Source organism: Dicentrarchus labrax, unplaced genomic scaffold (assembly GCF_905237075.1).
Source record: "Dicentrarchus labrax unplaced genomic scaffold, dlabrax2021, whole genome shotgun sequence".
Classification (NCBI taxonomy): Eukaryota; Metazoa; Chordata; class Actinopteri; family Moronidae; genus Dicentrarchus; species Dicentrarchus labrax.
In genome coordinates, this window is record NW_026136703.1 from 17,896,354 (window position 1) to 17,910,810 (window position 14,457).

Sequence of the window (14,457 nt, forward strand, 5' to 3'; positions counted from 1 at the left end):
ATGTCAACTCTTTGTTCTGATTAGTTTTAATACCAAGCTAAAAAACAGAAAATGTGAAGTCTCCCAGCACCTGGCTGTCAGCTGGGGGGGAACTTTAGGGACATGTCACAGAAAAAAAGAAAGTTTTGGGGGATTGCATTAAATTTTGGGATTTGAAGCCACTCAAACAAGTAAAATTTCTGACTTTAATGCAAAAATGAGTGCGGGAGTCCTGCCACCAGAGAAATGCTACCTGGGGACATTACCAATGAGGGCCCAAGAACAACACATGAACTGCACCAGTTGTCACTGAGAGTGTCTTCGTCTATATAAACCAAAATGTAAGCAATCAGCAAATTCTGTAAGATTCTGTAGTAACAAAACATTATACATATAGGAGCTATAAAGTTTTTATTCATTTCTTGTTTTGTGCTTTCTCTGTAGTTCAGGTTAAATGTCATAAAATGTATTTAATTTGTTGCAATGCCTGAGCACTCCAGGTGTATGGTGTAGGTAGGATTAACCTGCTAGGGGGGGCCAGGGTGCAGGTTTTCCGTTGAGCTGCTATTGACTTCCCATCTCCCGTCTTGAGTCCAATGCATATTTATCCCGTACCCTCCAGGTTCCTGTTCAGTGTATTGCACAGCAGACTGCATGGGGCAGAAAAGCCACCAGTACTATTACACAAGAATCAGTTTGTGGTGACATAAACACAACTTTTTAGATTCCAGAGTAAAGTTGTGCAGTGTGTGAACATCAAGTAAAATAATTAATTTCTTTATTTAGCTGACGCTTTTATTAAAAGTGACTTACAATAAGTGCATTCAATCGCGTGGCTACAGGTCTTTAAACTAGATTTTGATAAAGGGCCGCAGTTTAATACATATCCACATCTTTAGTAGTATTTCTTTAGTTAACACAGAACTAAGTGATGCAAATTCCATAAAAAAATGTGCAGTTTATCAAATTACTAAAAGCAATTGATGCCAGGAGTGGATCTAGAGAAACATTCACAGGATGGCATGGAGACTGTGTGGCATAGATATATGCTGACATTAGTAAAGCATGGAAAAGAAATATCTAAAAGGGGCTGCCAGCCCTCTAGATCCAGCCCTGATTGATGCACAGTAAACCTGTGACTGTTGGGGCCCCTAGAGCCCTGGGTATTATCAGACTCAGCTGTAGTTTAGCAATATTTGGTTTCTCTCATAGGACAAGGGAACATTTCTCCCATCAACAGCAGGCATGGTTGCAGGTATTTTAATTTTTAAAACCTACTTGGAAATGAACCTGATTCTAATAATAATAATAGATAAATAAATAGAAAAATACACAAGTAAATAAAAATCGTATTGTCTATTTTTTTTTCTAACCTCTTAACTCTTTATTGGTAGAGCGGACAATGTCCAACACTGCTGCTAAATGGAATATCTTCAATTTCAGTTTTAATATGCGTTTAATGGCATGAACGTTAGAAACAACTGTTAACAAGTGTTAATAATTAGGAAACAACCAACACAATTCTGAAAAAATAAATAAACAACAAACACACACAAAAAATGATAATAATATATACTAATAATTAATATATATATATATATATATATATATATATATATATATATAATAAAGTAAACAGTCCATTAAGAATACATTTAATACAAAAATACAATAATACAATTCTATATCTTTCTGTTATTTTGTGTAATAGTACTGGGTACTATTGTCTGTTAGGCGTGTTTGCATGTTTATCATTAAAATAAAAAAAAGTGGTGAGTAAAAAAGTTATAATAAAACACACATATATGTTTTATTATAAAATAATATAATATAATATAAGACTGTGCTGTAGGGCCCCAGCAGCTGCGGCCCTGGCTGCCGGTGAGCGCTTCAGTTCAGCTCTGTGTCACACGGGGCGCCCGCTCCTCCGCTGCTCGGTTTGTTTTCCGGGTGATGCTGCTCTTCTCTTCAAAGCAGAGGAAAGTCGGGGGCTCATGTGTCAACATCCAGGGTTTCCCCGGGGAGGTGTAACGTTAACGTTATTCCAAAAAAAAAAAAAAAAAAAACCCCTGATGTTCCTTTGAAGAGCGTTTTTTCTTATTTTTCGGTTCTCCTCTTCAATCCGCGGAGGAAGAGGATTTCTCTCGCCGCGACGACCACAACACGATCTTCGGCTCCCGCTGCTTTGACGCTAGCTAACGTTATTTTAAACGATGACAGAGTACAAAGTGCGAATAGCGTCTCCGATCATTTAATAATATCTGGGGACCTGTTAGCTTAGCCAGCTAGCCTGGTAATTCGATTAGAACAAGGAAACACGGCGACACACACTGCTGACATGATGTTTCCTCAATCAAGGCACTCGGTAAGTTGGCTAGTTGAACTTGTCCCGGTAGGAAACCGAGCAACTGAAGCGAGCTGAGCTAACGCTAAGCTAGCGACCGACCGACCGACAGCTGATACTACTAGCTCCGCTTTGCTGCAGGTTGCTGTCAGCTTGTCTCACAATGCCGGACCCCGCTCCCTTCGTCTCCTCACGACGGTTTAGACCGTTATGTTTGGGCAGAAACGAGCAGATTAAAGCTGGGAATAAATGTAATAAATGTTAAAATACCAGCCACAGCGCTCGCTCGCCGGCTGCTAACGCTTTCTGTCGCTAGCTAGCTGTTTAGTCATAACAGCTAATTTTTTTTTTTTTTAAGTTGGTGGTTGAGTCTGTGAGAAGGAAGTTGCTGCGTTATTCTGCGTTGTTTGGGCTTAATTCACTGTTTCTACTGTCAACACAACACAATGTGTAAATATAAGGGTTAAGCCACAGCAAATGCATGTGGCAGCAGTTGACTTTAGACAAAGCCATCTGGGCACATGGTGGGAAAAGATTTTTATCTCTCCAGTGATTTTTATTTTTTTATATTAGGATTGGAAATACTGCTGCAAATATTTATGTTAGCAGCTATAAACTAGCACCGTGACACAGCATTATAAACAGGTGAATTTAAAGCAAAAAATTCAACTTCTTATGACTGCTTGCCAGTGCCAGAAAACTGCAAGTAAATCATGCAATATGTTAATTATAGCAGTCTGAAATTAACGACCAACTCATGGAAGAATAATTGGGTTTAGTATTCTTTGTCCACAGCCAACAAGTGAAGAAAGGGAGCCTTTCAAACAGTAGCTAAGGGAGGAAAGAGGTACACACAAAAATTAGACACAAACTGGGCCTTCAACAACAGTTTGTATGCTAATGAGTATGTTCATACTTTGTAAAAAAATGTATAGGAGTGAAACAATTATGGCTGCAACTAATGATTATATTATGATTTTTTTTATAAAACAAAGTACAAGGACACGTCTTGTGAAATCTTGAAACAAAGAAAAGCACGTTGGAGAAGCTGGAAACCAAAGAGTGTTTGACATTTTTACCTAGAAATAGTGTTAAATTATTGTTCTCAAAATAGTTGCAGACTTAATTTCTTGTTGCTGGACTAATTAATTAATCAATAATAATCATTGCAGCTCTAGAAACAATCATTTAGTGGATAGACACAAGATTAATCTGCAACTATTCTGATAATGGATTAATCAGTTTAGTCAATTTGAAAGCAATAAATGCAAAAAAACTGATTCCAACTTCTCCAATGTTAATATATGCTGGTTTTCTTAGTCCTCCATGATAGTAAACTGCCACAAAACACGAAATATCTCGACGTATGTGCTGAGACATTAGCATCTCTCTGTTTTCTAACTAATCTCTGATATTTTATTAATTGAGGAAATAAGCTGCAGATTAATCTATAATGAAAATAATCATTGGTTGCGGCCCTATTCTTATTTTAATATGTTTAATATAACAATATATAGGGATGGGAATTAATCAGATTTTACTGATACCAGTAGCCGTATCGATTCTGCTTATCAGGCAGAGTCTCTGTTGATTCCCTTTATTGATTCATAATATATTCTGTTTTTCATCGTCAACGCGATGGTTTTATTATCTCTGAGTCTGACCACAGTGTAGAAAAAGAGTAGAGTTATAGTAGTTTGAGTTTCTTTGCAAAATGAAGCCACGGTTTCTTCCTGTCCACTGTGCCTCTTGTTGCAGCAGCGTAGACGCATTAGTTTGACATAATAGTTTTGTAATGCACAAAACATGCTGGCATTGATAAAAGGAATATTTAAGTTTGGTGGCATAAGATTCAGATTGAATAATTTGGAACCAGTTCTTGATTCCCATCCCCCGCAATGTAAGACCAACTAATGGCAGACATGCTGTATTAAGCAAAAAAAAAACAAAACAGGAAATGACCCTTTACAAGACCACAGGTGAGGGAAGCGAAGCACAGGCATGAAGAAAATAACATGCATACCATTTAGAAAAGAGCACATGTATATTCCTGTTGGTCAGTTTCAGCATGTGACTGCTGTTCCTCTTTTAGAGACTGTATCAAAGATCTTCCTAAAGAAGCACTATGAGGCCACAAGCAACATTGGGCCAGTTTTAAACTGTTGGAGGCATTTTATAGGAGTTATTTACACATAGTTTACATACCTTATGTATTTCTGGAGGGCTGTGACTGACAATCAATGTAATTGTTGATCAATTTGTTATTTATTTAAGTCAGTGTTTCGATTAATCGAGTAATCTCTTAGTCTAAAAAAAAAAAAGGTTATAAAAGTGACCTTTAAACCCCAAAGATATTGATTTACAATGATGTACAAAAGAAAAATACAATTATGAGTAGGAAAAGGTGAATATTTAGCAGTTTGTTCTTGATAAATGGATTGAAAGATTAATTGATTGTCCAAATTGTCAATGTTGTTGATTGACCAGTTAATCGACTAATGATTTCAGCTGTGACTAGTGGCTGTTTTTTTTTTTTTCAATCAACTTAAACCGACTATCATTTAATTGTCTAATATCTAAAATGTTAGTAATGAAACATTTCCCAGAGCCCAAAGTAACGGCAGTAGTTATGAATTTTTTGCTTGCTAAATATCTGAAACAGTGTTAAGATTCCCTAAATTTACTGTCATTAAAGTAATCAATGCAATCGACTATGCGCCATGCATTTTGAATGGAGAGCGTCAACTTGGCGTGTAACCGGGTGCCTCCATCCTCTCTGTTCAGTCTCATAATCCCACTGGAAACCGCTTGCCCTTGTGCCACTTATTTAGAGAGTAATGAGGTTTAGGGCATTAGTTAAACCCTGGATTACAGCTTTGGACTCATGGTTTAAGTGTAGTCTATACATATTCAGACTTCTAATGCAGCCTCTAAATACCTCTCACATATGGTCAGCATGGGCACACTTTAATCTTGCTGTCTGTAAACACATTTCCTCAATCAACACACACTCTGTGTCCTGAAAGAGTTGAGCCGGCGGTTTACTAAAGACGGATGTTGCATATCAGGTTGTCAGTGCCACAACATACTGTCTCCTTTTTTTTTTTTTTAATATAATTTTATACTGTGCACTCACACTCAGACATGGAGCCCAATGTAGCCTGGCCTTCATTTTAGCTATCCTCTCAAAGGGTTAATCCCAGAGGTCAAACTACTGTTTCTAAACAAACCCAAGCGCGCATTCAAGGAAAGATGTTTCAGCAGCAGCACACAGACATGTACAGAGATGATATATTTTCTTGTTTGGATGCAGGGCTCTTTGTGAATGTAATTTAGCCCTCTGTGTGAAAAAACTGATCGTGTTATTGTGTTTTCCAGGCGTCCTCTCAGTCCGGTCAAGCTCTTAAGTTCACCACTTCTGACTCCTGTGACCGCATCAAGGATGAGTTCCAGTTCCTCCAAGCACAGTACCACAGGTATGCGGCACACAACCATACACACACTTTGAACATTTTCCCATAGTTTATTCTTGTAGATAATGAAATTGACGCTGTGGGGCTTTTCTGCATATTTAGAAATCCATATATTGAGTGCTTTAAGTTCAATTTTTGTTACTTTTCTGGAGTATGACGCTTAATACAGCTGCCTAGTTAGCATGCCAACTGCTTTAACATAGATATGTTTTAAAATTTAGTACTTTTAACACCTGTATTTGCACCAAGCCTCTTTACAATTAGGAGGCACAGCATATTTAAACAGTTTGGCATTTTGGGAAATAGAGTCATTTGCTTCTTTGATCAGAGGTAGATGAGAGGATTAGAGCCTCTGCCACCGATATTGGCCTATGGCTGACATGTCAGTATCATATTCGTTACGTTATCCGATATGCACTGATATGAAAACAGTTGTTTTTTTTTGCAGTGAATAATGCAGATTTAAATACTTGTGGTGATATATTGGTGTCACTGCAAAATGTATCCAGCAGAGTGCACTGCGTTTTACAATACTGTGGCAAACAGCAGCTCTTAGCCGTGTCAAATAGCATTGGTTGACAATGTATATGTCTGATTATCTAACAGGTTATTTAACTTAAATATTCTTTAAAGTTATTTATTTAAGAAAGTGGTCTTCTGAGTACCTTTGTATTGTCATATCGGTGCACAATCCACACAGAAAAGGTCTGTTTTCGTTCCAGCTTAAAAATTCACTATAATGGCCGCCGTATCCTAGACATGAGAGTAATACCACTCTCATGTCTATACTAACTATGAAGCTTGAGCCTGCAGGTGATCATCTTAGCTTAGTATAAAGATGACAAGTTGTGGGATAAACCTACTAACCTTTATTGTTAACATTTCTATTCCTTCTATACAGTTTGAAGCTGGAGTGTGATAAACTGGCCTCTGAAAAGTCAGAGATGCAGCGTCACTATATCATGGTAAGTGTTGCTTTAACTTGTGTCAGTGAGATGTGCCTGTTTATCTGATCTCCTGTAACATACCAACCAAAATCACTTAGGGTTGCAGTATAAGCGTAGAAATTCCAGCACACACCAGGAATGTCAAGATCATCTCCATCCATCATTAATTCGTACATAATCACTAATTTGCAAGCGAACACACGCTTTGTGTGTTGGTGGTTTCCTCGTGTTCACTTATCACATGATCAGCAATAGATCCATGCTTTAAAGCTTCTCTGATAGCCAGTGATCAATTACAGATCACAGGACAAAAACATCTACATTTCTAAATATGTAATTCCCATATATAAGTATGTATAACAAAGTATACTCTGATTCTGATCTAAAATTATATGTGTATGATTTCCTCTTACTGTAGAGGCCAGACATTGTATATTGTATATAAAAAGATTCTTAGTTTGTGTATGTCTGTGTATGAAAATTCATACACAGACTGTCGGTAGCTTCAGTTTATGATAATGTTTGTCCATTTCTCCCTCTTCTCCTACAGTACTATGAAATGTCCTACGGGCTGAACATTGAAATGCACAAACAGGTAATTACTGTCTCTTAAAGTGAATCCCTCTCTTAGTTGACCAGATCTAGTGTGCTAGTCTGAACTGTTTTTTTCTCTCCTTTCTTTTTGTCTTTTCAGGCTGAAATAGTGAAGAGACTGAATGGGATCTGTGCTCAGGTGCTGCCTTACCTGTCACAAGAGGTAACGACAATCACATTTTTATGAATATGTTTAAAATCTGACTGACTTTTCTACATATATTGTCTAACTTCCTCACTTGTCCTCTCTTTCCACCCATAATGCACTTAGATCACTTGTCAAGCTGACCATTTGTTGTCTTTGTTTCAGCATCAACAGCAAGTCATGGGCGCCATAGAGAGAGCCAAGCAAGTCACGCCCCCTGAGATGAACTCCATCATACGGGTGAGCTTAAGAAACGAGTAAAAGCTTTGCTCCCTGAAGGTGGGGTTAGATGAAATAAAACAAAATCAAACCTTATAAAAAACAATTATTGTCATTTTTTTATTCATCAAGGTACAATGACTCTTCATGTATTAAGTAGATCTTTTTATCATTTTAACAACATATGACAGCTTCTTGTTTTTAAAAATGAAAAATGTTTCAATTTAGATAAGTTAATTTTGTGTAATAAGAATGTTTCCTAATGAAACAAATAAAGAATACGGCCCTTGAATAATTGGTGTGAATGAGCGGACAGTTAACAAGCTAGCTAGCATGGATAGCTATTATGACTGTGTAGCAGGTTGCATATGCCAGGTTGGCTGCCTAGCATATTAACGGTTAGCTCGGCAGCTACAATAGCTCACCGACTAACCTTGGAAGTAGTTACTACTTCATCTTCTAGCACCAGCTATTTTAAGAATAATATATGGAAAAAATGTGCATCAAGTAAGAACGTTTTGCTGCATTATTAGACACTGATGGATCATCTGCTTTTGATACTTCCAACTAATAAAATCACAGCGTCCGTACCATATGTGTCTTCAGCAACAGCTCCAGGTGCAACACCTGTCCCAGCTCCAGGGCCTGGCCCTGCCTGTGACCCCGCTGCCCCTGGGCCTCACCCCTCCGACCCTGCCCGCTGTTTCCACCAGCTCCGGCCTGCTCTCCCTGTCCTCCATCCTGGCCAACTACTCCCATGGCCAGGCCCAGGCGGTGAAGGAGGACAAGGCCCGGGAGGCCGCAGAGAGGGCGCCCCGAGGAGACGACGGGGACAAGTCAGACTAGTGCAGACGCAACAAGAAGGTTCGGATGGGGGCGGGGGGGTTGTGAAGTGTCGAAGGAGAAAGGTAAAACTGTAACTGTAAATGGAGATTGATGTAAGTCTGGCTGCCTGTCTGCTGAGTGTTGATGTAGAAGAGTAACTGCAGGGATGATGACAAGCAGAGAGGACAGAGTTGAAACTTTTGGATGTGCAGAGAACGAAACTGCTGAATGGCTGAGAGTGAGAGTTAAATGTTCTTATTATTTAGTGGTAATAGACTCAGTTCAGGCTTCTAGACTTTAAATAGATGCTTTTTTTAGTGTAAGCCACTGTTGTTAGGCTTAACCAAGATAAATGTTTTCCCATTTGGAGTGAGAGCTGAGGATGAAAAGCTAACAGCAGTGTCCCTTACATGGATCTGCCTCTCACAGGTTTATATTTCTTAATTTTTTTTTTTTTTTAATCAGATCAGTTTTCACTGTTTTTTTTTTTTTTTTTTTTGTTCATGTCCTCCTTAGTCCCTCTGATGGTTTCTTACAGGCTTTAACAACATCTCAGTTCCCTCTAACTCCTTTCCTTCCGCTCATAACTTACAGTAGCTCCGTCACCTTTTTCCAAAATGGAAGATGTTGACTAGACAGTGATAGCATTCATTTATGTACTTGGAGCCAAATCAAATCTTAGTCTGATGTTAAATGGGATGTTTTTAAAGGGACATTTCACTTGTCAGGTGCATTTAAACCCTTCAAACATAAACCATGCGACTTTTCACCGTTTTCTTTCCTTCATACAACCAACCACTGGACGCGTTACCTTAGCTGTGTACCTCAGTCCCGAATAAATGGGATTATATTACATTTAAAAAACCTATAGTTTGTACAAATGGTAGAATACCCATCTTGCGGAGGGGGGGGGTGTTAATTTGTGTTTCATAGGCCTAGCTGCTGCTGCTACGCGCGCTACATGGCATGGACCATGACTCGTCTTTCAATGACAAGAATTTAAGCTCTGAAAAAAATTGACTTTATTTTGACATGTTGTTTTCGTGACGTTAAAGACAGGCTAATTAGAAATTCAAAATGTGTCTGTGTGTGCTCGAGTGAATGTGGTCGGAGAGAAGAAAACACTTGTTTAATTTAACTTTATTTTTTTTCTTAAAGCACCTTTTTGTATTTTTCTCACACGCCCTGCTCCTGCCCCTTTCTCATACTGGTCCGCTCGTTAACTGAACAAGACAAACTTAAACGGGATCTAATCTTCAGAACCAGACAGTTGTAAAAGACATACATGTACTGTATTTCTGTAAGTTAGCACACTTCAGTTTATACTGAGACTGTATCAAGCACCTGTCTTTTCCTGTCTTGTTTAACTTGTGTGCGATTGTTTGGGGAAAGGCTTCCCCCTTTTTTTAATTTTCACATTGTTTTGATGAAGAATGTGTCCTGGGTGAGTTGCTAAAGCTCTGTAAGCAACATCAAACAAGCATTCCCTCAGAAAACAACAGGTTTAAACACGATTCTCTGGCCAAATTAACTGTTAACTGTTGCAAAAAAACTCACTTCTCTAAAACAAAACAACCCACTTTAATTATTTGAATTACTAAAACACCAAACTAGTGTAAACACACTACATAAAACCTTTTTTGAATTTGCATGTAGTATAAATTTCAAACCCACAAAAGGTGTCAGAAAACATCATCAGAAGCGCTTCTTCGTGCTTCTCCACCCTCACTTTTCAAATGTAATTGGAGACATTTTCTGAAACCAGCCATCAGACATTCATACATCAAATTACTAATAAACCCATCAATTAATCAATTGGCCATGTAAGCTGTGATTTTTTTTTTTTTCGCTTATCACTTTTAACATAGAGCAAATGAGTGTGGACATCTTCCAGCAGTGACTGTCTGAAAAGTGTGCACCGTAATCCCCATATTTAAAGGATTTTTGCCATAGCTCAGCAAGTAAACCCCGTCCTCCGCTCTCTATGACGGTCGACTCTTCACCCCACTTAAAGTACAACCATTTGAAACCGCTATAGACACTTTTGCCGTGTGCCATGGTCGAATGACGCATCGTACAAATTAGTTATTTTCATAACCCGGCTCTTTGACTAAGCAGGCGTTGTAACAAAGTGATCATGTAAAGTATGCTCAAAACAGTCTGAAAAACCCTTAAAATTTTTGAGTATGCTGTTGACTGATTCTATTGTCCCACAATGCAATGCGCAAAGGAAATGGAGAAGCTGCTGCAGACAGCTAGAAAATGTTTTAACTCAAGGTAGATGGTGGTGAAACAGCTCCAGGAACAGCAATTATTGGAAAAAAAATGTTGATGTCCTTTTTAAATTTGGCTGTCTGCCTCCAATGACCTCCAGTGGAGCGACGTGTGTCATTAGTATAAAGTATAAAACTGTTAAGTGTGTTTTCTTTTATACTACCTGCAACAACAATATACTAGACTGCTTGGTTTATTGTTCATATTGCAAGTGCTTAGTATGGAATTGGGACACAGCTGAGGTGTGTGGTTGAGAAATAGGAACGTTCATATTTGAGGCAGCAGAGGGCAGCAGTGCTCACTCAGTTCAGGTCAGTGTGCTGTGTTCACCTTACTGTGACCGCCATTCTCTTCTCGCTTCATTTCCTGACTGCGGGCCGAGCATCTGCAGCCTGCTGGTGTTCACAGTGATTCCCCTGTAATGTGAGTGCTACCCAGAGCTTTGACAACCCACCTTAAACGTCTGAGCATGTCTGAGATCGGAGCTTTTTTCCTCTGTATTTTAATTTGAAAAGCACTTAAGTTGCGGCTCAGTGCTCCTTCTTTCTATTTTTTTTTTTCTTCCTTTCTTCTTCTTCTTGTCTGTGCTAGTGTTGGGGAGCTGAAGATTTTCCCTCCCTGGAGATTTGACCTTAATATACTGAGTGTCATTTGCACTCTTTATGCTGACGTCAGTCTCTGTAGAAAACCTCCTTTGGCAAAACTCAGACATATGAATGGTATGTGTGTTTGTTTTTTGCTGTGAAGGGCCAATTTGTATACATATGAATATATCAATATACATATTTTTTAAAGCATTTTTGTATGTTTCAAAGCTGCTTTTTAATGTGTGTGTATCATGAAAGATTTGGTGTTGTATGTGTGCATTACAAGCCTACAGTTAAGAGAGGCACAATGTTGTATACCATGTTGTTTTTCCTGTTTTTTCTCCCATTCTCTCAGTAGGCAGTAACACTTAACATTGTTTTCTAGGTTTGTAAATGTTCTGATCTTTTTTTTTTTTTTTTTTTTTGTGCAAACAAAAACCAGTTTAATGTGTTTATAAACACAGTCTCATTCTAAGATACCTGGGGCAAAAAAACCAACAAAAAAAACAACAAAGATGTAAACAAGCAACTGTGTACTCTAATGAGAATGAATCAACCTTTTAGCAGTAAGGAAGCTTCTCTGGTGCCTTACAAATAAAAGATGTGATTGAGAATGGTCATTTGTGTTTGGTTGGTAACTGTCTTTGTGAGGGGGGAAGAGAGAGACTGAAGGACAATAATGCAACAATAAAGGGCATCAAAATCATTTGCACATTGAGGCTGAAATGTAACTTTTGTGAGCCTGATAAAAGAAAAAGTCTGTTAGTCAACTCCTCTGCAGCTCGATGAAATCATTTGCGGTATGAGGTTTAGTAATCCTAGCTGACTCAGCTACAAGTTGCGTTTTTAGGGATGAATCTGATTATAGTGACATGCATGAGTCTGTAACTAAAAAAATGAAGCGTTACATAATTCCCTTTGGATCAGTGAATGAGTAAGCAGGAAACTATCTGTGTGATTTAAGGAGGACATTAAAAGTTTGGCTATTGCTCTCATCAGGTGTTTTATATTAATGATGTATCAGATGGACTGTGTGTCATGTGAAAGGAGAAGAATTACCACAGAGGATTATCACCTGCTGCATTTCCCCTCAGTTCTGCACAGTCATTGTTTTGGTTCACTCTCGCAGGTCTCATCAACCTTGCCTCCAGGTAAAAACAGACTGTACGCTAGAGCCCTGCACAGGACTGTTGTATTAATCCTGTTCCTGGTGGGTACTGTTCCTTCTAGGGGTTGCAACTAACTCTCAGGACCTGCAGTTTAAAGTCACAGCAAAGTCAAAACCGCCCCCCAAACTGATCCTGATTCAGTCCTCTACGATGAACTGCTAGGCACCGAACAGCAGATGAAGTTAGCGACTAGCTGGGGAACACAGTGGAACATTTAGCAGATAAAGAAGATATACTTTATTGATCCCCCAGGGGAAATTGTTCTTTTCACTCTTCTTTTTTTTTTTTTTAATACACACACACAGGCCGAAATACACACTTCATGCACTTGTGGACATGCAAAGGGGAGAGAGATGGTGGAGTGATGGGGCTGCAACGTTACCGGCGCCCCATGAGCAGGTTTTGGGGTTTAGGTTGCCTTGTTCAAGGGCACTTCGGCCAGTGAAACTGGCACCTCTTCAGCTACCAGTCCACACTCCATATTTTGTGGTATGTGGGACTTGAACTGGCGACCCTTTTGGTGAAGTTGGTGAAGACCCAAAACAGACCTAAAAGAAAGTAATGGATGTGTACACAAACAACTGTTTGCTAACAAGTTTGCAGTATCCGTTTTATAAGGTGATTGTTGTGTTACAGCTTGTTGAAAGAACAGAAAAAAACATAATACAGGTTTAAAGATAATAAAAGACAGTATTTTACCATGCCAGAATAGTCAAGGGTGAATAGAGTTTTGTGTGTGGTGCTCACAGAATTGAAACATTAAATTATGAAACTTGATCAGCTGTGTCCTTTCAGTGTCCTTGTTAGTCATGGTAATCCCCAGAACATGTGAACAGTTTTAATGGGGATTTCTCTGGTAGAAAGTAAATGAAAACTACCCACAGTGAGGTGCAGTGCCAGACCAATACTAGGTTTCTGTGCCGATACTGAGTTACAAAAATCTGACAGCACATAGGCCAATATTCTTTTTTTTTTTTTTTTTTTTTTTTTAAATAAACAAAAATGACTATACTATTTCTTAACCAAAACACAATTTGCATTTCTGTACAGAAATGTCTTGTTACCTGTTGGATGATGCACTGTATGGCCGAGAGTGATGTAATATCGTTCTAGGTGAGTTTATTATATTTGCGCAACCGGGCACTTTCTTTGGTAAAGTGTGTAGAAAGTTAATTCACCTCCATTGTATTAGTGGGGAGGAGGATTTCCTCAAAACCTGGGCAAATCACAGCAAAACTATTTACATAACAAAAGTCTATTAGGCGTACATATGGTGTTGTTTTGTAATATGGGTGAACTGACCCTTTTAAAAGCAGATCTTAATCATATCTGTGTTGACAGAAATAAATATCACTGATCCAGGCGAGGAGATAACTTTGTTGATAACATACCCCCTCGTATGAAGCCTGACTGCCCCATTCCTTTGGTACAGAGGAATCCCATTACCGTCAGCATCAGGTTCAGACATGAACCCTGCGTCAGTGTGTAATGCACCGTTTCCAAAAAGAACACAGCAGAGAAATGGCTCAGTGAAAACAAAAAAACCCCCAAATACTCTGTTGCTTCACCACAAAATCCTCTCTTTTTTTCCCCTTGCTGTCGAAGTAAGCTCTTATAGACGACATACTGGCTAATATTTATGGAGAAAACTACACAGAAAAACCAACAGGTTGAAAGAAATGATTACATTTTGTGCAGCTTCACAACTTGTTACACATGGTTATAAAGAGGGAAAAAAGGACGTCAATGAAGGTATATTAAGTTCCAGCAGTGCTTGAGGTACAAGGAAACTGGAAAAAAATGGCTCCATATGTCTTTTGCCATCCATTTAGGTGAAGTTTGTCTAGGAGAAGAAAAAAAAAAACCCAGAACAATGTTGCCAGCTCAAAAAGTCCCACTGT

The 14,457-nt window shown here is 38.7% G+C and overlaps 2 protein-coding genes across 3 annotated transcripts in view; one reads left to right on the top strand and one right to left on the bottom strand.

Moving 5' to 3' along the window:
- Positions 1-1,917: 1,917 nt before the first annotated feature.
- On the top strand, positions 1,918-12,007 carry LOC127353905 (TLE family member 5). Of its 2 annotated transcripts, none has more exons than XM_051383510.1 (7): positions 1,918-2,344; positions 5,702-5,799; positions 6,698-6,761; positions 7,294-7,338; positions 7,438-7,500; positions 7,648-7,722; positions 8,284-12,007. In XM_051383510.1, the coding sequence occupies exons 1-7, from the start codon at positions 2,318-2,320 to the stop codon at positions 8,545-8,547; spliced, it is 636 nt and encodes a 211-aa protein (XP_051239470.1). In that variant the 5' UTR covers positions 1,918-2,317; the 3' UTR covers positions 8,548-12,007. The 2 variants fall into 2 exon arrangements, with proteins under 2 accessions (XP_051239470.1, XP_051239474.1); XM_051383514.1 differs by having other exon boundaries at positions 1,920-2,344; positions 8,308-12,007.
- Positions 12,008-13,152: 1,145 nt separating this feature from the next.
- The window catches only part of plpp2a (phospholipid phosphatase 2a), an 18,298-nt gene continuing 16,993 nt past the window's right edge, over positions 13,153-14,457 (bottom strand). The window contains exon 6 of the mRNA XM_051382929.1: positions 13,153-14,457. This exon is cut by the window's right edge and continues 1,023 nt beyond it. The gene's annotated coding sequence lies outside the window, so the exon portion shown is untranslated.

Bases quoted from the DNA above. Each gene is read 5' to 3' on its own strand.
- LOC127353905 (XM_051383510.1), top strand. From the start codon at position 2,318: ATGATGTTTCCTCAATCAAGGCACTCG. The intron at 7,339-7,437 runs GTAATTACTGTC...TTGTCTTTTCAG, and splicing joins ACATTGAAATGCACAAACAG to GCTGAAATAGTGAAGAGACT. The intron at 7,723-8,283 runs GTGAGCTTAAGA...ATAAAATCACAG, and splicing joins AGATGAACTCCATCATACGG to CGTCCGTACCATATGTGTCT.